This window comes from Chlorocebus sabaeus, chromosome 25 (genome assembly GCF_047675955.1).
Source record: "Chlorocebus sabaeus isolate Y175 chromosome 25, mChlSab1.0.hap1, whole genome shotgun sequence".
NCBI lineage: Eukaryota > Metazoa > Chordata > Mammalia > Primates > Cercopithecidae > Chlorocebus > Chlorocebus sabaeus.
The window spans coordinates 81,470,602-81,494,085 of record NC_132928.1 but is presented as its reverse complement, the minus strand read 5'-3'; the positions used below and the strand labels follow the sequence as shown (position 1 = coordinate 81,494,085).

The following is a 23,484-nucleotide window of genomic DNA, read 5'->3' as shown; positions in this document are numbered from 1 at the left end:
TAGCACTAACATGGCTGCACTAAGGAGGCGGTATATTTTTAAAACTCTATTAGATGCCATAGTGTTTAGGAGATCTTTCTATTTTGCTGTGTGAGAACATGAAATATTTTTAACTCTGTGTGAGCCGAGTGATTGTTTCATCTGGTCTTTTTCAGTGGCTCTTTCCCTAGCCTTAGTATTTTCCCCACATACAGGTGCTGCTCAGTGAGACTCCAAGGCAATCCATCGTAGATCTCTCAAGCTCTATCTTTGGTACTGTCTTCTTTCTAGTTACGTGTCTCATGAATTATAGATACCTTGGTCTCCCCAGTCTCTGAACTCTGTATCATTAAATCGAGGATCCTCATAGGCTCTTTTTGTTTCATTTTCTTTTCCTCTCCCTGTGTTACAGCCTGGACATTGTTTCCAGGTAGCAAGCTGGGGTAACTATATCTATCACCTTATTCATTTCCCTTTTCTCCTGGGCAACTGCAGATCTGTGCATTTAGTTATTTATCCAATTTTAGAAAATTTCGGGCATTCTTTTTCAAACGTCTTTCTCCTTTCAGTAATTTATATTACACATGTGTTAGATTCCTTGATACTATCCAACAGGTCACTGAGGCTTTTTTTTTCATGGTTATAATTAATATCGATTATTTTGCTATGATTCCACATTCCTAAGTCCTTTCTCTTTCAGTGTCGAATCTGTTAATTCTATCTAGTGAATCTTTTATTTTAGATTTTTTTTTTAAATCTCTACAGTCTCATTTGTTTCTGTTTCCCTTTATCTCTTTTTTATGTTCATGTACTATTTTAAAGTCAGTATCTATTAATTCCATATATCATCTCTATCATTTTTAGGTATGTTTCTAATGACTGATTTTTCTCTTGGTTATAGGTCATGTTTTCTTGCATCTTGTCATGTTTAGTAAATGTTGATTGGATGTTAAATCACTTGTTCTTGGGTTTTGTTTTTTAATTTTTTCTCAGCTTTATTGAGGTATAATGAACAAATAAAATTGTATAAATTTTAGGTATACAGTATAGTGATTTGATGCATGTATGTATTTTGAAAGGATTGCCACAATTGAATTAGTGAATACATCTGTTACCTATCATTTACCTTTGTGTGTGTGTGTGTAATCCCAGCTCACTGCAACCTCCACCTCCCGGGTTCAACTAATTCTCATGCCTCAGCCGCCTGAGTAGCTGGGATTATGGCACCCACCACCACGCCCAGCTATTTTTGTGTGTTTTTAGTAGAAACGGGTTTCGCTATGTGTGATGAGAATACCTAAGACCTACTCTCTTAGCAAATTTTAAATATACAGTACAGTATCATTAACTATAGTCACGATGCTGTACATTAGATCCCCAGAACTTATTCATAATGGGAAGTTTGTACCATTTGACCAGTATGTCTCCATTTTACTTACCTTCCCTACCCCAGCTCCTGGCAACCATCATTCTACTTTCTGTTTCTGTGAGTTTGACTCTTTTAGATTCCACATATAAGTGGATCATACAGTATTTGTCATCTCTGACTTATCTTATTTAACATAATGCCCTCAAGGTTCACCCATGTTGTCACAAATGGTAGGACTTCCTTCTTTTTATGGCTGAAGAGTATTCCATTGTATAAATATACAACATTTTCATTATCCATTTATCTGCTGATAGATGTTTCTTCTTCGTATCCAAGAAATCTATATAGAGAGTGTTTCCATTCTTGGAATAGAGATACCTGCAGTTCTGCCTTAATTTCAGTGAAAAATGCTACAGTGTATGTGGGAGTGCAAATATCTATTTGAAATATTGATGCCATTTCCTTCAGATAGACATATATCTAGAAGTGAGATTGTGGGATTATATGATAGTTCTATTTTTCGTTTCTTGTGGAGCCTCCATACTGTTTTCCATCATGGCTATACCAATTTACATTTCCACCAACAGTGCACAAGGGTTCCCTTTTCTCCACATCCTTACCAACACTTGCTATCTCATCTTTTTTATAATAGCCATCCTAACAGGTGTGTGGTAATATCTCATTGTGGTTTTGATTTGCGTTTCTCTGACGACTAATGACTGTCTTGAGCACCTTTTCGTGTATCTCTTGGGCACTCATATATTTTCTTTGAAAAGTATATTCAGGTCCTTTGCCTATTTTTTGATCAGATTTTTTTCTTTTTTCTTTTCTTTTCTTTTTTTTTGAGATGGAGTTTTGCTGTTGTTGCCTAGGCTGGAATGCAGTGGTGCGATCTTGGCTCACTGCAATCTCTGCTTGCCGGGTTCAAGCGATTCTCCTGCCTCAGCTTCCCGAGCAGCTGTAATTACAGGCGCCTGCCACCACACCCGGCTGATTTTTGTATTTTTACTAGAGATGGGGTTTCACTGTGTTGGTCAGGCTGGTCTCAAACTCCTGACCTCATGATCCCCCCTCCTCAGCCTCCCAAAGTGTTGGGATTACAGACGTCAGCCACCGTGCCCAGCCAAGTTTTGTATATATTTGGGATATTGACCTCTTATCAGATATATTATTTGCAAGTATTTTCTCCCATTCCATAGGTTTTTGACTCTGTTGATTGTTTTATTTGCTTCACACAAGCAGAGATAAATAGTAGTCACACCTATTTCTCTCTGCCTTTGTTGCTTGTGCTTTTGGTGTCATATCCAGGAGATAATTGCCAAGACCAATATCAAGGAGGTTTTTTTTGGTATGTTTTCTTCTAGAAGTTTTATACTTTCAGGTCTTATGTGTAAGTTTTTAATCCATTTTGAGTTGGTTTTTCAATATGATGAAAGATAAGGCTCCAGTTTCATTCTTTTGCATGTGTATATCCAGTTTTCCTACAACTATTTATTGAAGAGATTGTTCTTTCTCCTTTATGTATTTTTGGTACCCTTGTCAAATGTTTGTTGACCATATAGGCATGGATTTATTTTTGGATTTTGATTCTCTTCCATTGATTAGATAATTTGAGTTTTACGTGAGTTACTGGATTTTGTTTTCTTCTGTCAGAGTGTTAGTTTTTGTTCTGGAAGGCAGTATTTACAAATATGATTGATATTTCAGTCTTGATGTTAGTTTTGTTCGTGTAAGTTCAGGTTTCACTCTGACTCTTTTGAGATATATACTGAATGCCTAAGAGTTCAGTAATGACTCTCCTCTGACTGCATAGAAATTGAATATCTCTCAGCTCTGTGTGAGCTTTAGGAACTATTACATGTATACAGCTTTCCATTCCTTCTCTGCTTGTCTTCATAAAGTTTAACCCCACACATGCACTGCTTAGTATTCAACAGCAGACTCGACTGTGCAGATTCTGTATAGCTTCCTCCTCACTAGTGTTCTGTCCTGCAAATGGCATCTACCTCATCATCCTGAAAATCTGATGTTTATCTTTTCAGCAGTGAAACCCTTGAATTAGGTTTATGATTTTTCCTCCTGAATAATGTGTCAGAAAGTGCCCCCAGACAAAAGGAGGATAATCATATGGCTCACCTCATTTGTTTCTGTTGTAACAGGGACCATCATCATGCACTTCCTGTTGTCCAGTATCTAATGAGTGTTCTATTATATATTGGCTCAGTTCTCATTTTCTGTTTTAGATATGCCCATCAAATGTTTAGGGCGGTTGGGTAAGTTCAGTCCCATTGACTTTTCACTCATATATTCTGATTTTTAACTAGTAGTTAACTAAAAAATATTTAAAAATTGAAATTTAAAATATAAAAAAATCTGAAATTTATCGTACTATATTGTGAGATAAAAATCTAATTTTTCTTCAACATGGTTGGAAGGCCGTTCTCACATTTTTCTCTCTATATACTTCTGAAAAGAATATCATTGTGTAGAAGATGGCTTCTGTATTTTTATGTATGTATGTATCTTTGTTTGTATGTATGTATGTATTTTTGAGACAGAGTCTTGCTCTGTCACTTGGGCTGGAGTGCAGTGGTGTAATCCCAGCTCACTGCAACCTCCACCTCCTGGGTTCAACCAATTCTTGTGCCTCAGCCTCCTGAATAGCTGGGATTATGGCACCCACCACCATGCCCAGCTATTTTTATGTGTTTTTAGTAGAAACGGGTTTCGCTATGTTGCCCAGGCTGGTTTTGAACTCTTGAGCTCAGGCAGTCCGCCTGTCTCGGCCTCCCAAAGTGCTAGGATTACAGGTGTGAGCCACTGTACCCAGCGTATATTTTTATTTTTTGTTTAAGGAAATTTCTAGAAGAGCAACTACTGAACTTTAAAAATTATCTTGCTATCTGTTGCCAGATTGTTTTGAAGAGCGTCTGTTTACATACCAGCCAACAATGTATAAAGATGCTTATCTCACTTCACTTTCACTGACAATGCAAATATTTCATGGATTTAAAATTGTTGTTTTTAAAGTTTTGTCTCTGTTGCATTGATTATTATAAGGTGGCCTATGTTCATATACATTAAAAATTTGTAGCCCTCTCAGGTTAATTATACTTTTACCCATTTTCTTGTGTTTTAGTCTTTTAATTTTTTTATATTAAGGATATGAGCTTTGTCACATGTTATAAATACTCCATTTTATTTCTATCTTTGCTACTTTATATGGCTAAATCTACTGGATTTTCCCTCTATTATTCCATTTCTTTTTTATATTTTTCAACTTTTATTTTAAATTCAAGAAGCTACATGTGCAGGTTTGTTACCTGGGTATACAGCTATGATGCTGAGGTTTGGCATACAAATGATCCCATGACCAGGTACTGAGCATAGTACCCAACAGTTAGTTTTTCCACCCTTTTCCTCCCCTCCTCTAGTAGTTTCCAGTTTTTATAGTTACCATATTTATGTCCATTTAGCTCCCACTTATAATGAGAGCAAGCAGTATTTGATTTTCTATTCCTGTGTTAATTCACTTCAGATAATGGCCTCCAGCTGCATCCATGTTGCTGCAAAGGACGGGATTTTGTTCTTTTTATGACTGTGTAGTATTCATTGGCATATATATACACCACATTTTCTTAATCCCGTCTATCCATGTCTTTGCTATTGTGAATAGTTCTGTGATGAACATGGAAGTCCGTGTGTCTACTTGACAGAACAATTTGTTTTCTTTTGGGTACACACTCAGTAATGTGTTTGCTGGGTCAAATGGTAGCTTCATTTTAAGTTCTTTGAGAAATCTCAAGATCGGTTTTCATAGTGGCTGACTTAATGTACATTCCCACCAACAGTGTTACAAGCATTCCCTTTTCTCTGCAGCCTTATCAACATGTTATTGTACTATTAGACTGATTATTGTTTGATATATTAATGACCGTTCTGACTGGTATGAGATGATATCTCATTGTGGTTTTGATTTATATTTCCCTGAAGATTAGTGTTGTGCAGCATTTTTTCATGTTTGGTGGCTGCATGTATGTCTTCTTTTGAGAAATGTCTGTTCATGTCATTTGCTCATTTTTTATTGGGTTACTTGTGTTTAGCTTGTTCAATTGTTTAACTTTCTTATACATTTTGGATATTAGACCTTTGTCAGATAGTTTATGAATATTTTATCCCATTCTGTAGGTTTACCCTGTTGATAGTTTCTTTTGCTGTACAGATGCTCTTTAGTGTAATTAGGTCTCACTTGTCAATGTTTGGTTTTGTTCAATTGCTATTGAGGACTTAGTCATATAATATATTCCAATGCCGATGTCTAGAATGGTGTTTCTTAGATTTTCTTCTAGGATTCTTATAGTTTGAGGTTTTACATTTAAATCTTTAATGAATATTGAATTAATTTTTGTATATGGTAAAAGATAGGGGTTCAGTTTCATTCCTCTATATATGGCTCACCAGCCGTCGAAGCACCGTTTATTGAATAAGGAGTCCTTTCCCCATTGCTTATATTTATCAGCCTTGCCAAAGATTAGATAATTGTAGGTGGGTGGCTTTATTTCTGTTCCATTGGCCTTTGTGTCTGTTTTCTTGTACAGTGCCATGCTGTTTTGGTTACTGTAGCCTTACAGTATAGTTTGAAGTCAGTTAATGTGATGCCTCCAGCTTTCTTGTTTTGCTTAGGATTGCTTTGGCTATTCTGGCTCTTTTATGGTTTCTTGTGAATTTTAGCATAGTTTTTGTTTTTGTTTTTGTTTTTTTTTTTGCCGGTTCTGTGAAAAATGATGTTGGTAGTTTGATAGGTATAGCCTTGAATCTGTAGATTGCTTCGGGCAGGCAAATATGGCTATTTTACTGATACTGATTCTTCCAATCCATGAGCATGGAATGTTTTTCCATTTGTTTGTGTCATCTATGATTTCTTTTAATGGTGTTTTAATGGTGTTTTGTAGTCCTCCTTGTAATGATCTTTTACCTTATTGGTTAGATGTCTTCCTGGATATTTTTGTGTGTGTGTGGCTATTGTAAATAATTTGGCTCTCAGCTTGGATGTTACCAGTATATAGAAATGCTGCTGATTTTGGCACATTGATTTTCTCTCCTGAAAACTTGCAAAAATCATTTATCAGTTCTAATAGTCTTTTGGTGGAGGCCTTAGGGTTTCCTGAGTATTGAATCATTATCAGTAAAGAGAGATAGTTTAGACTTTTTCTTTTCTCATTAGGATGCCTTTTTATTTCTTTCTTTTGCCTGATTTGCTCTGGCTAGCACTTTCCAGTACTAAGTTGAATAGGAGTGGTGAGAGTGGGCATTCATATCTTGTTCCAGTTCTCAAGGGGAATGCTTCCAGTTTTTGCCTGTAAGTATGATGTTGGCTGTGGGTTTGTCATAGATGGCGTTTGTTATTTTCAGGTATGTTCCTTTGATGCCTAGTTTGTTGAGGGTTTTTATCGTAAAGTGATGTTGGATTTTATTGAAAGCTAATTTGGTTTATGTGGTGAATCACATTTATTGATTTGTATATGTTGAACCACCTTTGCATCCCAGGAATGACACCTACCTAGTCATAGTGAATTAACTTTTTGATGTGTTCTTCAATTCAGTTTCCTAGTATTTTGTTGAGGATTTTTGCACCTATGTTCATCAGGGATATTGTCCTGTGATTTTCTTTCTTGTGTCTTTGCCAGGTTTTGGTATCAGGATGTTACTGGCTTTGTAAAATGATATTTTTGGAATAGTTTCAGTAGAATTTTTACTAACTCTTCTTTGTACCTCACATAGAATTCAGCTGTGAATCCGTCTTGTTTGGGACTTTTTTGGCTGGTAGGTTTCTTTATTACTGTTTCAATTTTGGAACTCAATATTGGTCAGTACAGTGTTTCAATTTCTTCCTCATTCGGTCTTGGGATATTGTGTGTTTCCAGGAATTTATCCCTTTCCTCTAGATTTTCTTGTTCGTTTGTGTAGACACGTAGCCTCTGAGGACCTTTCGTATTTCTGTGGGATCAGTTGTAATGTAATCTTTGTCATTTCTGATTGTGGTTAGTTGTACCTTCTCTTTTCCTTTGTTAATCTCAGTAGCAGTCTAGCAATGTTCCTTATCCTTTCAATGAACCAACTTTTGGCTTCATCACTTCATTATGTATATTTTTAGGTCTTAATTTCATTCCATCCTGCTCTGATTTTAGTTATTTCTTTTCTTCTGCTAGCTTATGGGTTAGTTTGTTCTTGTTTTCCTGGTTCCTCTAGATGTGATGTTAGAGTATTAATTTGAGAACTTTCTAATGTTTTGAGGTAGGCATTTAGCGCTTTCAGCTTTCCTCTTAACACTGCTTTTGCTGCATCTCTCGAATTTTGGTGTGTTGTGTACCTATTTTCATTTATTTCAAATAACATTTTTATTTCTGCCTTGATTTTGTTGTTTACCCAAAAGACATTCAGGAGCAAGATGTTTAATTTTCATGTAACTGCATGATTTTGAGATATCTTCTTGGTATTGATTTCTGTTTTTATTCCACTATGATCCAAGAGTATAGTTAGTATGATTTCAGGGTTGTTGTTTTTTCTTTTCTCTCTTTTTTTTTTTTTTTAACTTTTTTGAGACTTAAATTAAGGATGAGCATGTGGTCAGTCTTGGAGTATTGTTCCATATGCACATGAGAAGACTGTATATTCTGTGGTTGATGGAGAGAGTATTCTGTAGATGTTTTTCAGGTTCAGTTGGTCAAGTGTTGAGTTTAAGTCCAGAATGTATAAGTTTTCTGCCTTGATCTCACTAATGCTAGTGGGGTGCTGAACTCCCCCACTATTATTGTGTTGCTATTTATGTCTTTTTGTAGATCTAATAGTGCTTGTTTTATGACTCTGGGTGCTCCAATATTGGCATACATGTGAGATATATATATATATATATGGAAGATATATACATATATAGAAGATAGATATATGTGTGATAGTTAAGTCTTCTTGTCGAATTGAACCCTTTATCATTACGTAATACTCTTCTTTGTCTTTTTTTTTTTTTTTTTTAATTTACTGCTGTTAGTTTGAAGTCTGTTTTATCAGATGAAAGAATAGTGATTCCTGCTCTTTTTTGTTTTCCATTTGTGTGGTAGTTCTTTCTCCAAACCTTTACTTTGAGCCTATGGGTGTCATTATGTATAAGATGGGTCTCTTGAAGACAGCCAGATCGGATGAGTCTTGTTTTTTTATCCAACATGCCACTCTGTGTCTTTTAAGTGAGGTGTTTAGACCATTTACATTCAAAGCTAATACTGTTATGTGATGTTTTGATCCTATCATGAAGTTATTCGCTGGTTGCTTTATACTTTCCAGTGTGTGGTTGCTTTATACGGTCTGTGGGCTATATACTTCAATGCATTTTTGTGATAGCATTTATTTTTCTTTTGTTTCCATATTTAGAACTCTCTTAAGGATCTCTCATAAGGCTGATCTAGTCGTAACAAATTCCCTTAGTGCTTGTTTGTCTGGAAAAGATTTTACTTCTTCACTTAAGAAGCTTAGGTTGGCAAGATACGAAATTCTTGGTTGGAATTTCTTTCTTTCTTTTTCTTTCTTTTTTTTTTTTTTTAAGAATGCTAAAAATAGGCCTCCAATCTCTCCTGGCTGGTAAGGTTTCTGCTGAGAAGTTGGCTGTAGGCCTAATGGCATTCCCTTTGATCTGCCCTTTTTCTCTAGCTGCCATTAAGATGTTTTTTTTTTCTTCAGTGTTGACCTTGAACAGTCTGGTGACAGTGTACCTTGGTGATGTTTATTTTGTATAGTATCTCACAGTTGTACTCTGGATTTCTTGTATCTGAATATCTGCCTCCCTAACAAGATTACCAAAGTTTTCTTGAGTTGTTTCCTCAAATACATTTTCCGCATTGTTTACTTTTTCTTCTTCTTTCTCAGAAATACCAGTAATTTGTAGGTTTTATCACTTTTTGTAATCCCTTATTTCTTGAATGCTTTATTCATTTTTTAAAATTATTTTTTCTTTATTTTTGTCTGACTGGATTAGTTTGAAATACTGGTTGTCAGGCTCTGCAAGTCTTTTTTCTGCTTGGTCCAGTCTATTGTTAAAACTTTCAGTTGTATTTTGAAATTCCTTATGTGATTTTTTTCAATTCCAGAAAGTCTGATTGATTTCTCTTAAAGATGCTTATTTCTTCCTTCATTTCCTGGATTACTTTAGAAGTAATTTTTGGTTGATATTCAGCCTCGTCTTGGATCTCATTTGGCTTACTTGCAGTCCATACTTTGAATTCTTTATCTGTCATTTCTCAGTTTCCATTTTGGTTAGAGACCATTTCTGAAGAGCTAGTGTGATCCTTTGGTGGTATCACTACATTCAGATTTTTTCATAGTGCTAGAATTCTTATGCTGCTTTTTTCTTATCTGGAGACCCTAACACTAACTTTGTAATTATTTTCATGCGGGTAGGATTTTTTTCTTTCTTTTCTTTCCCTATAATTTTATTATATATTTTTCTCCTTTCCCTTTTCTTCCCCTCCCTTCAGGATGTGACCATAGAGAATTCTGGGTAGGGTCTTTGACTTTGTTTCTTTAGTTGTCTGTGCTTCTTTTGGCCAATTTTATTTTGGGCTGTGGCATTTAACCTGCAAGCCTGTAGATGGCACTTAGAGGTAAGAGCCAACTGCAGCTAGCATGGCTTAGTGTATACCTTGATACTTGTTCACTGACAGAAGCTCTTTGTTGCCATAGGCAATGGCCAATTCATGGAATGTACCATAGTCTGAGCTCACTCCCCAACCCCAGGGTTTGGGGGTTAGCAGAGGGCAGGAATGGCAGGGCCAGACCTGACAGGTCCACGCACGGGTCCCCTGATGACAGACACAGGCACTAGTGCCAATGGAGAGTTCAGTAGGTGGCCACCAAGGGCCCAGAGATGTGCCTAGTAGTGTAGCTGGGAAACTTCCTCAGCCCCAAGTTCTCTGCACAGGGATAGGGGATGGTCTAAACTTCTAGTCCAGGAGAGTAGGTGCTCAAGATACCTAGAGCATGGAGCAGAGGCCCCCTGCACCAAGATCTCTGCATAGGAGGGAGTGGGGTGACTTGAACTCCAGAAGCAGGCAAGGAGGTGCTCTGCATGCCTAGAGATCTGCCTGGGTATGGAGCAGAGAGAGCTCTGCTTTACCATAACCTGTGTCCAGGAGGAGTGCCGTGGCTTAGGCTGCTGAACTAGGCAAATGGTTACTCTGGATGCCGGAGATAAGCTTGGAGATGTAGCAGAAAGGGCCCTACTGCACCACGGTCTCAGGAGAACAGAGTGGGGTACCCAGCAATGGCACATGCAAATCTGTTCCAGGTTTCCAACCTGGTCGTGACTGCAAGTTTTGCAGCCCAGGAGAAACTGCAGCTTTAGCAGCTCTCCTGCTGCCCCAGGCTTGCAACTTGGGAAAGCACAATTCTAGCCCTATTGTTGGGGCACTTTCCAGTTTTGGCTGTGAAGCCCCTATCCCACTCCAGAGCAGGTGTTTTAATCTCTGGTCCAAGACTAACATGCCTGTGCAGCCACACTGCTGGGTCATCAAGGAATGGCTGACTTTTTATGTGCCCAAATTAAAAACATTGTCCTGCTCTTTTTCCCGGGTCTGGGAAAATGCCTGCAGCTTTTCCCCTCACGGTGACTCCAAGCCATTCCCCAGGTAAGCTCCAGGATTGAGAGAAACGAAGTGCTCTCCCTTGGCCTGGGTTGCTTGGATCCCCAGTGGAAGGGTGAGTCACAGAGGGAGGCTCCCTGCCTCTCTCACACTCTGGGGCTTCACTTCACGTTTATCAGCTGGATGCCATCACTGGGGCTATTTGCAAGCCTTCTCCTCTCTGGGATCTGACGTGTACTTCATGATTTCAGTACATTCCTGTTTCCCTCCTTGAATTAAAGCTCACAGAGTTATCTTTATCTTGCTGTGTCCAAGTGGCTGAGGCATGCAGAAAGCCTCCAATCCACCATCTTGGGGAAAAGCGAAAAGTCTATTTCTTCCATTTCTTTTATGCTTAGAAAATTATTCTTCATCTTGAGACTTCATAACTACTTATACATGTTTTCTAGTTTTTAATTTTATGTTTGACTAATACATACGAATTTTGTTATGATATGAGGTGAAAATTACATTTTATGCTTCTTCAGAGTTAATTATTGTTGCACTATTTATTAGTCATTTTCCCATATACCTTATCATATATTGTCATGTTCAAGTATTCTGTATTAAATTTTTATAACCTAAAATAACCTGTTCCTTGCTTCGTTATTTCTTTGGTCTTTAATTTGTGTGCCTATTCCATATGAATTGTAGTTATATAGGTCAGTTTCTTTAGACAAACCTTTTTCTTGAAGGTGCTATTTAATATGTTGCACCAAAAGCCTTCTGGTTCAATAATACCCTAGCTCACTTCATTCAGTTTTTTCTAAAGGAATGGTGTATTATTTCTACCTTCACATTCTCTTTTCAGCCCACCTAAATATGACAATTTACCTTTGAAAAGTAACAGATGACCTAATTCCTAAGTTCAGCAAATGTTCCTGTCTTTCTGAAACTTTATTTTCCCTTCACTTCTTGTATTCTTGCTTCCTTTTTTTACATCTCTTAGTATTCCACATCAATGTCCTGTTTTGCTTCTTTTTTCTGTCCTATGTATAGTAGTACCCTAAGATTCTGCCTTCACGTATCTTTTCAGTTTTTACTGAATTCCTAGACTATTCTTTCTTTCTTAGTCTTAACAATATCCTTTCTATGAATGATTCCCATATCTACCTTCATGACCTTGCAAAGCTGTGTTATCAAATGCCTATTTAGATATCAGCATGTCAAAATAAAACCCGTTGCTCCTCTGTCCCCATTCGCATTCTTTTCCTTTATATCAGCATCTACTCAGTCAGCCATAGAAAAACCTCAACATTGTTGATTTCTCCCTTGACCCAAGTGGTAAAAGCTAGTTCCCTCTGGAATATTGATTCTCCTTATATGTCTGTTACTACTACCTTAGCTGATGTCCCTCAGAAGCTCTCTGCGAGCTCAAATATAACTTCTGATATTTCCAAACATGCTTATTCTTTAAGTGTCTTCTCTACTTTATAATAATTACCTTAATTTCAGTAGAAAAGTTTATGTATCTGGCTCTTGTAACCAGACAGTGATGTCCTTACAGATTGGTACGGTTTTCTCTCATTGTGTCTGCAGCTTTTCACAAGAGTTGTGTCAGTAACTTTTTTGTTGTAGTTTAAAAATTGTTTAGCAGGCTGTAGTCTCAGGCATTTTTAGTTGATTCTCTCATTTTCACCTGAATTGCCTTTGTAAAATTATGCTAATTATTTCATTTTATTTTTAAGTTCCAGGGTACATGTGCAGGATGTGCAGGTTTGTTACGTAGGTAAATGTGTGCCATGGTGGTTTGCTGCACCTATCAACCCATCACCTAAGTATTAAGCCCAGCATGCATTAGCCATTTTTCCTGATGATCTCCCTCCCCTGGCTCCACCCCACAAAGCCCTAATGTGTGGTATTGTTCTCCCTGTGACCATGTGTTCTCATTGTTCAGCTCCCACTTATGAGTGAGAACATGCAGTGTTTGGTTTTCTGTTCCTGCGTTAGTTTGCTGAGGATGATGGCTTCCAGCTCCATTCATGTCCCTGCAGAGGACATGAGCTCATTCCTTTTTATGGCTGCATAGTATTCCATGGGTTATATGTACTACATTTTCTTTATCCATCTATCATTGATGGGCACTTGGGTTGATTCCATGACTTTGCTATTGTGAATAGTGCTGCAATGAACATATGCATGCATGTATCTTTGTAGTAGAATGATTTGTATTCCTTTGGGTATATACCCAGTAATGAAATTGCTGGGTACAAAGGGTATTTCTGGTTCTAGGTCTTTGAGGAATTGCCACACTTGTCTTCCACAATGGTTGAACTCATTTACATTCTCACCAACAGCGTAAAAGCGTTCCCATCTCTCTGTAGCCCTGCCAGCATCTATCGTTTCATGACTTTTTAATAATCACCATTCTGACTAGTGGGAGATGGTATCTCATTGTGGTTTTCATTTGCATCCTCTAATCATGTGATGTCGAGCTTTTTTTCATGTGTTTGTTGGTCACATAAATGTCCTCTTTTGATAAGTGTCTGTTCACGTCCTTTGCCCACTTTTGAATGGGGTTGTTCTTTTCTTGTAAATTTGTTTAAGTTCCTTGTAGACTCTGGATATTAGAACTTTGTCAGATGGCTAGGTTGCAAAAATTTTCTTCCATTCTGTAGGTTGTCTGTTCACTCTGATGGTAGTTTCTTTTGCTGTGCAGAAGCTCTTTAGTTTAATTAGATCCCATTTGTCAATTTTTGCTTTTGTTGCAATTGCTTTTGATGTTTTCATCATGAAATATTGCCCATTTCTTTGTCCTGAATGGTATTACCTAGATTTTATTCTAGGGTTTTTATAGTTTGGGGTTTTACATTTGTCTTTAATCCATCTTGAGTTAATTTTTGTATTATAAGTAAGGGGAGTTTCAGTTTTCTATACATGGCTAGCTAGTTCTCCCAGCACCATTTATTAGAGAGTCCTGGCCAGATGCAGTGGCTCTTGCCTGTAATCCCAGCACTTTGAGAGGCTGAGGTGGGCAGGTCACTTGAGGTCAGGAGTTTGAGACCAGCCTGGCCAACATGGTGAAATCCCATCTCTACTAAAAATACAAAAATTAGCCCAGTATGGTAGCACATGCCCATAAATCTCAGCTACTTAGGAGGCTGAGGCAGGAGAATCGCTTGAACTTGCAAGGTAGAGGTTTCTGTGAGCTGAGATCATGCCACTGCACTCCAGCCTGGGTGACAGGGCAAGACTCTGTCTCAATCAGTCAGTCAGTCAGTCAATAGGGAGTCCTTCCCTATTGCTTATTTTTGTCAGATTTGTTAAAAATCAAATGGTTGTAGATACTTGGTCTTATTTCTGAGTTCTCTGTTCTGTTCCATTGGTTTATGTGTCTGTTTTTGTTACTGGTACCATGCTGTTTTGGTTACTGTAGCCTTGTAATATAGTTTGAAGTCAGGTAGTGTGATGGCTCCAGCTTTGTACTTTTTCCTTACGATTGTATTGGCTCTACGGGTTCTTTTTTGGTTCCATATGAATTTTAAAATAGTTTTTTATAATTATGTGAAGAATTTCAATTGTAGTTTATTGTGAATAGCATTGAATCTGTAAATTACTTTGGTCAGTATGGCCATTTTCCCAATATTGATTCTTTGCATTCATTAGCCTGGAATGTTTTCCCTTTGTCTCTGTTCTCTCTTATTTCCTTGAGCCGTAGTTTGTAGTTCTTCTTGAAGAGGTCCTCCACTTCCCTTGTTAGCTGTATTTCTAGGTATTTTATTCTCTTTGTGGCACTTGTGAATGGGAATTCATCCATGATTTGGTTCTCTGTTGTTGGTGTATAGGAATGCTTATGACTTTTGCACCTTGATTTTCTATCCTCAGCCTTTGCTGAATTTGCTTATCAACTTAAGAAGCTTTTGGGCTGAGAGGATGGGATTTTCTAGATACAGGATCATGTCATCTGCAAACAAAGACAGTTTTACTTCCTCTTTTCCTATTTGAATGCTCTTTATTTTTTTCTCTTGCCCGATTGCCCTGGCAGCATTTCTGTAACTATGTTGAGTAGGAGTGGTGAGAGAGGGCATCTTTGTCTTGTGCTGGTTTTCAAGGAGAATGCTTCTGGCTTTTGCCTATTCGGTATGATATTTGCTGTGGGTTTGTCGTAAATAGCTCTCATTATTTTGATGTATGTTCCTTCGATATCTAGTTTATTGAGAGTTTTTAACATGAAGCGATGTTGAATTTTATTGAAGGCCTTTTCTGTGTCTATTGAGATAATCATGTGTTTTTTGTGTTCTGTTTATGTTATGAATTACATTCATTGATTTGTGTATGTGGAACCAAATTATGCTAATTTTTAACCTAAAATTCTTTCATACTTCTTATCTACAGAAAAAAAGTTCTTGCTTATATCATGTTAGTAAAGACCCTAACCAATCTGATCTCATCTTTTTTTTCCCGGAAATCCTATTATTTCTCTGACTGTATATTATTTTTTATATACATGTGTTCCCTACATGTATTTTCTTGCCATTGCTGTTTTTCCTCTTTAGTATTAATGCTTTCTAAATTTTTATTAATCACCTACTATGTGCAGGTACTGTCCTACGCTGTGTTGGAAATACAAATGAATAAAACTTGAGTAGCACTTTTTTGGGGATTTTTCCCTTAAGTTTTCCATTTATGAAAAACACATTCTTCAAAACTTAAGTAAAGCTTTTTCTTATCTATCAAGTCTCCTCACATGATGCCAGCATAGATTAATCCCTCTTTGCCTTCAAAGTACTTTTAATATCTGAGTATGAAATTTATCACAACCCTCTTTTTTTTTTTTTAAATCAATACCTGTGTCCTCTTCATTCATATTGCTTAATGGCAGGAATTATATCTTTTGTTTAAACCACTTTGTTGAGTTATGATTGATATACAAAATGCTATATAGAAACAAACAAAATGCTAATAGAAACAACTTGATGAATGTGGAGTTAAGTGTATACTCATGAGAACGTTACCACAATCAATGCTTGTAAACATAAGAGATTCCTCTTATCATTGTATTCCCTCTTTTTCTTTTCCAGTGCCCAGCAGTGACTTTAAAATAATTGATACTCACTAAATGAATGCTGAATTGAAAAGTTGATTGAGAGCCAAAGTAGAAACCGAGAAGGATTATCCAGAAAGTGAGGAGGCAAATCAGGAGAGAGTCGTATTACCAAAGCCCAGAAACGTGTTTCAAGAAAGAGGGCAGTAGGTGATGTCCTAAGCTTTAGAATTGGAAGAAGCAGTGCAGACTGTAAATAGATTATTGGATTTGGTGATTAAGAGGTTGTTGGTTATCTTAAGAATAAGTTCCATAAAGTAGTAAGGGTACACATCCGATAGCAGACTGAGAAGTAAATTCTTTCCCTTAAATATAATTTTTAGCTGATATTTTTATAGAAATTGGCTGGCAGACACATTGAAGATACATAGTCTAAATAAAGATCTAGAATCTTGCATATATTATATTGATTTAGGATCCATATTTTTTGTAAAGTTAAATGAGTAGATAGTGGACTTGACATTCTTTTAAGAAAATTTAGAAACCTAATCACTATTTTCATCTCGTTAGAAGTCTACCACAACTCCACATAGAGATCACACAATCTTTTCATCAAAGTTAGTGATATTTTGCATGGCAGAAATTATTTTAACCTGGAAAATGTGGCTCCTTCTACTTTCTATCCTTGTTAGGCTGGTAATAGATAGTATATGTCTAAATATGTAAAATGAATGAATTTTTAAAACTATCCCTGAGTAATTGTATAAATGATTTGATTTTTCACATACTATATTGATTATTTGGAAGACATACTTAAAATTTCTGTAATCAGCATGCCTTTTAGAATAGATCATGTGTTATAGTTTTAACTGACAACCTTTTTTTCCTTGGTGTTTTATAAAATGATGATGCAGTCCCAATTGGTAGCATATGAGATTTGATACAATACGGTAATATAGTAGGAAGCATTAAAGTTTAGAGACTGCAAAAATATTTTAGTTTTAATATAATTATTGTTGTGTTACACTTTTTGGGGCTATAGATGAGATCTTCTCTCTCTCTCTCTCTCTCTCTCTCTCTCTCTCTGTTTGCTTTGCCAGTGGGTCATGCATAAAGCTTATCTTAATAATACACTGTTAAGCAAAGGTGAGGGTGGGAATGGGGAAGAATAAATTTGTAGGGAACCTGTTTTATGTTACCTGAAATAATGACTTGGTGTATGCAGAACAAATCTTAGTTAACCATAATTTTCATCAATTTTGTAGAAACATTATGAGTCAATGATCCATGTAAGGGAATAATTTCTGATCTTGCAGTCAAGAGTGCATTGACTGGTTCATTTTTTTCACAGACATGTATTGTGTATCTATTAATACTGTGATACCTGGCAGTTTACTCAGCACTGTGAACGATCTTTCATTGTTCTAAGCATGCTTCAACAACAAAGATTGATAGTCAATTCCTAGTGCCTGAAACCTGGTCTTTCTTTATGTATGTTGTCCAGTTGAGAGATAATATTTGTAGTTTCTTTAATGAAGAAGTGGCCTGTTGGAGAGCTGGGTGCTTGGTCACAGTAAGCACCCAGTAAATGTTTGTTGACTGTCGAATGGTATATGTTTTAAGTGGTTAACTAGGAAATGGATGGACTTATAGTTTTAAGTGATTACATGAGAAAGGATTGGCATTGTAGCTAATTATTACTGAAAATAGAACATACATTGAGAACCATGATGAGAATAATGGATGTTTCTCAGTTCCTTTTGGGCATTACTAAAATAAATTAAAAACATAAAACCTTAAAGTTTCTCAATAATAATTTGACTTTGACTTTGAAAATATTTCTAGAGATACCATGATGAATCAAAAATTGTGGAATATAACAAGTTCATGTAAATCAGTTTCAGCAAATTGGCAGTCTTGTCTTTGAAATCAAATAATTAAGTAGAAAATATATCTATGCTTGTGTTCATTTATTTTAGTAATGTCTCAATACCTAATCCTTGAAGAGTGAAGCAACAGTATAGTGAGAGGGAAATTGCAATCTGATGATGCATACTTTTTTCCTCTGGTAACTGAAGGTTAAATGGGTAGCAAGCAGAATGCCTTAAACAAGATTGGTATATTGATTAAAACGCTGATTTAACAGCTCACAGTTTCCCCTTGGAAACCTGGAAAAGATAAGCCAGCTGCTGTCTAGGAGTGCTCAGTGTCCACTGAGAGTACACTATCTATCATCACAATATGGTGATGAGAGGTGTTTTATGTTTGTGTTAATTTCCCCCACTAAATCAGTAATTATTACAATCCTGTCCCTGCTGTTTACCCTGCAGCTGTTTTTCCATTTGTCGAGAGAGCGGGTGTTCTCTGAGGACCGCACACGTTTCTATGGTGCAGAAATTGTCTCTGCCTTGGACTATCTACATTCCGGAAAGATTGTGTACCGTGATCTCAAGGTAAAAAAAAAAAAAAAAAAAAGTAATCAAAATTTTTTTTTGCAGAGACTATAGGGACAAACATAAAGTAATTACAAAGTGATACAGTTTTGAGAAAAGCAGCTTTTAGTTGGGAAAAAAGCACTATGTTTAAAAATTTAGTTCACTACATTTGGAGGGAATTTTAGTCACTAACATGTATGTAGTTGATTTATGTGTGAGTTTTTGATTTGCAAAGTAATTTCTACTCGGCTGCTCTGATCAAATAAAAATGTTAAACATGATTAAGTCAAATAACTTTACAAGTTACATTTAAAACAAGTTTTATTATGTTTACAGAAATGTTTTATGAAGAAGCATAGTAAGACTATTGGAAGGAACATACTCATTTTGATTTTAGCATTGACTTTGGGTGGTTTTAAATACCTGAAGCGTTTTAACATAATAACCATTTATTAATGTGCCTAGTTTTTTATTTATGAAAGCACTCTATTTGTTCTGTTGTTAATAGTGTCTTGACTGCTCTGAGTTCCATTATGATGAGACCCTTAGGATAGCTCGGGATTGGCATACTTTCTGTAAAGGGCAGATAAAATAATTTAGGCTTTGATGTTCATATCATCTCTTTTGCAAACTACTCAACTCCATCAGTGTAGGGTAAAAGCAGCCTCAGATAATATGTAAATGAATATGTTTGGCTATGTTCCAGTAAATGAAATAGGCGATGGGCTCAGTTTAGTCCACAGGTTGTCATTTGTTGATCCCTGGAGTAACTCATACAAGGTAATAGTAATTCTCATGACAGTGTTATGAATTAGGTTGACTACATTAAAGGAATTTGTGCCAGGACACATTTTGAATAAATTCTAGATGTTACAGTCTTACTTTTGTAAGAAGCAAATCATATATAAAATTTGACACAGAATTGCCTTATTGATCAAATACTATTTCATGTAACATATTACAATGATTGGTAGAAACAGAAGTTACATGAGGCTTTTATGAAATTCTGTTTTGTTTGAAATGAGGTATATAGAAGCTATAAGATGTTGTTATAGGAAAAACTGAACTATGTACCTATAAAACATCTAGATCAGAGATGACCAACTGTCTAAGTGCCAAAACAGGCTCCAGATTAATACAAATTAGTAGTTTGATTGTATTTAGCCTGAACCTTTTTATAACTAGGAATATGGCAGAATTCAGCATTCGTGTTATCTGCATGGCCAGATAATCCTATACTGTCTAAATGTCTTAATTATCGATTTTTTTGAAGGAGTTAGTTATGTGGTATGACAAAATATGTGTTAACTTTCCAAATATACTTAGAAGTAGTTAGCTCTACTCTTCCTGAGTCCACTTCTTGCATTCCCACTACGTGTTTTATGAATCTTATTTGTAGGAGTGAAAAGGGAAAGGATAGAAACAGGGATGCTTAGATTTTGGGCAATTAGAACAATTTTAAAGTAATAGGTAACATCCAGAAAGCTTAAATTCAAAAGATTGAATTATTAGCTTAAAGACTGCTAAAGAAGAGAATATTCATTTGATTGCAGTATCGATTATGGTCTTGGTCATTATTTCTTTAATCATTTCTGATCAAATGAATCAACATATTGGGGGTGTGTGTGTGTGTGTGTATGTGTTTTTGTTGTTGTTGTTGTTGTTGGGATGGAGTCTTGCTCTGTTACCAGGCTGGAGTGCAGTGGTGCCATCTTGGCTCACTGCAACCTCCAACTCCCTGGTTCTGGCGATTCTCCTGCCTCAGCCTCCTGAGTAGCTGGGATTATAGGCACGTGCCACCACGCCCAGCTAATTTTTGTATTTTTATTAGAGACGGAGTTTCACCGAGTTGGCTAGTCTTGATCTCCTGACCTCGTGATCCGCCCGCCTCAACCTTCCAAAGTGCTGGGATTAGGCATGAGCCACCGTGCCCAGCCAACATATTGGTATATTGAAGCTCATTAAGTGAGTTCCACTGCCCCATTCTTTCTGATGATGGAATTAGACTAAATTTGTTAAACTGTAATTTAAAATATTTACTTTGTTGAACTGTAATATAAAGTACTTACTTTATATATGAATATCAGTCAATTAGTTACCAAATGCACAATTCACCAAGTTTACTTGACAATTAAGTGGTCTCTGCTCCCTGAGTTTATTTCTTAAAAAAAAATAGCCTCAACTTAAAGATCTAAGTATATATTTAGCATAGTACAGAAACTGTAAAGGTACACCTCGAAAAATCCATGTAACATAAGAAATCAAACATCCAAAACTTACACAAATGTTATTTGTATCCATAGTAACATGATTATTTATCATACAATGACGTATTTTAGGTAAGATCACAGAAATTTCGGGCTGGTCTTTAATTTATAGGTGATGTCCTTCAAACCTAGAGGCCTAGTAAATGACTTACTAAAAGTAATGACCTAAGTTGATAGCAGTAAGAATTTTTGGAACTCTTGAATCCTAGCTCCTTATTGAGTGTTCTTGTCACTATATCATTCTGACTTCTAGAGTTGAAATGAAATTATAGTGGGGGGATGCATATGGGGAGATGCATTGGATTAACTTTGGGAATCTTTGTAAGCCTAAACTGCAAATTAAACTGCAGAAGGTAAGAGAATGAGTGTTTCAAATATATTTATACCAGATGTATTAAAGAACATTATCACGAACTGATTTAGGTACTCGCTTTGATCAGTCTCAGATTTGTCTCTGTTCTCATTACTAATAACTTTGACTTTGTTCAAATGCAAATCCAATTGCTATGCCTGCAGTAGCAGCACTTCTCAAGTAAATCCATACCCGTTTGCCACTGTCTCATTCAGCATTGGAGACAAAGCCTTCTTTTATGTGCAGGTTAACTTAAGATATTTTTATCAGTTCCTGTTTCCTAATAAATTAGTGTTTATAGCAACAGAAAAATTATTGAAAGCTTTGTTGTACTTTAGAAAGTAAGTTCATTTAATTTGTCAATACACATCATGTAATGAAGTTTTATTTTTATTAAGGACCCAAATTCCTTGTGATTACTTAAGGAAAACTGCTGTTGCTTTATGATTGCCTAAAAATTTGAAGAAATCTCTTCAAAGACTTCTTCAGTAGTGCAAATTGTATGTTAAAATATTCTTTTCTGCTTAGCTCTTATTTTACAAATACAACCAATGACCATGGCCATCTAAGCACAGCGTAGGCTGAACAGGGTCATTTGCAAAGGTGAATATAACGATACTGGAATTCATTAAGAATTAATTTCTCGCTAGTTTATGGGAGAAAATAATACATAAGTTGTTGCTATATCCTATTTGTAGAACACTTAATCTTGTTTCCCACCTAATGTGCGAATAGTTAACCATTTACAGTATTAATATGAGAAAGCACCAAACAAATTTAGATACTTTCTAACACTTAGTAATGGCACGAAGGGGTGACTTCAGGGAGTTTTACCATAGCCCTCCTCGACCTCGTCAGCTCCTTCATGTTCACCTCAAATAAATGCAGTTTGGATGGGAAAAGCATGCTTGCTTTGCTTGCTGAGTCTCAAGACAGTTTCCCTAGCTCCCACTGCTAACGGAACGGCCACTGGATTCCTCCTATATAGAAATCTGAAGCCACTGCTCTTCATTCCTTCCACTTCTACCATCAAATTGTACTGGTATTCAACTGTGTTCCTTCTTCATAATACATTTGTAAATAGCCTGGCAACCTATTTGGGGTCGATTTACATGATGAGTCCTTTTCTGGATTAAGAGGTTGAAGTGAAGAAACGTTTCTCTTTTGGAATCTCAGCACCCTTTCCTCATTCCATGGTCATTCAGTTTCTGTAGGTCAGCTTGTGACATTTTGGCACTGGATGCCCATGAACTTAAAACTACAATTTTCAGAGTAGGAATTCCTTACTGCCTTCTTGGGCCTGAGTGAGTCTTGGTGCCTAAAACTGAGTTTGATGTATGTGGGCTCAGATGCGGTGTTAGAGTGAGTGACAGGAATTGTTTATTGCTATTGCTGCAGTAGTCATCGGAGCCCTCAGGAACTGCTATTTTCATTCCTTTGGTTAATCACAATGTCAGTCATTTAATTAAAATGATACCATATGTATGGTGTTTTTAAACTTTGAAATATTTAGTCTGGCCTACATTCAAGCATAGCTTCTCAGATTGGGTGCTACAAACAGGTTACAACTATGCCTTGGCAGAGAAGCCTCCAGGCCAGTGAGTTCTGGTTTCAAGCATCTTGTCCAGTGAACCTGGTATGCCCTACCACTTTCAATCTTTATTTTACTGTGAAATGTAAAAGGTTGGGAAGCATTGTATTAAAACAGCAAGGATTTTTAAAGTTTAATTTTATGCTAGCCATCAGCAAGAACAGGAGGAAACATAGTAATTTTTGTTAAAATTTTGTGCCCACTGAGCACAGGAAAAAAGGTTTTAAAATCTACCATTTCTTCATATATGCACTGAATCCAGACCTTCTGTCAAATAATGCCTGTCCACTTCAGCTGGACCAAAAATGTTGCCCTTTTTTTTGGTGGAAATTCTATGAGGAATTCGTCTATGAGAATTTGAGAAAAAATCAGACAAATTCTATGTCTGATTTTTTTTCTCTCCTCAAAAACATGAACTTTTAGATAACAACCCTCTGATAGAAATAGTAAGCACTACTTAGATATTTAATATACAGTCTTGTTTCTTATGATTTCATATTTGACCTCATCACTACTTTTGTTAGTGGATGCATCTATAAGCATAAGCATGCTGCCCTACTCTGCATCTTGGAAATTCAGATTGACTGTGAATATCACACAGATGCGTGGAAAGTGTCATAAATTTAGAGTACCTGAGCAGTCAGTGACAATATGCATTACATATTATGTGGCTAACAAAGGGAAACAGGAAAGTGATTTAGAAGAGAAGACTAAAGAAAGATCATTTGTAATTTTTTTTCTTCCTCCTCTACACAGTAGAAAGATTCCTAAAAATGTATGACTACTGTAAATAATGTAAATACTACTTACATTATGTTAGTGTTAAATGAACCAAGACAGTG

At 36.4% G+C, this 23,484-nt stretch overlaps 1 protein-coding gene across 5 annotated transcripts in view; it reads left to right on the top strand.

The window, feature by feature from the left end:
* Positions 1–23,484, top strand: part of AKT3 (AKT serine/threonine kinase 3) — a 359,827-nt gene that overhangs the window by 264,528 nt on the left and 71,815 nt on the right. For all 5 annotated transcript variants that reach the window (XM_007989958.3, XM_007989955.3, XM_073011887.1 and 2 more), the window contains one exon: positions 18,328–18,450. In XM_007989958.3, coding sequence (XP_007988149.1) covers positions 18,328–18,450 — 123 coding nt within the window. The remainder of the gene's footprint in view (positions 1–18,327; positions 18,451–23,484) is intronic.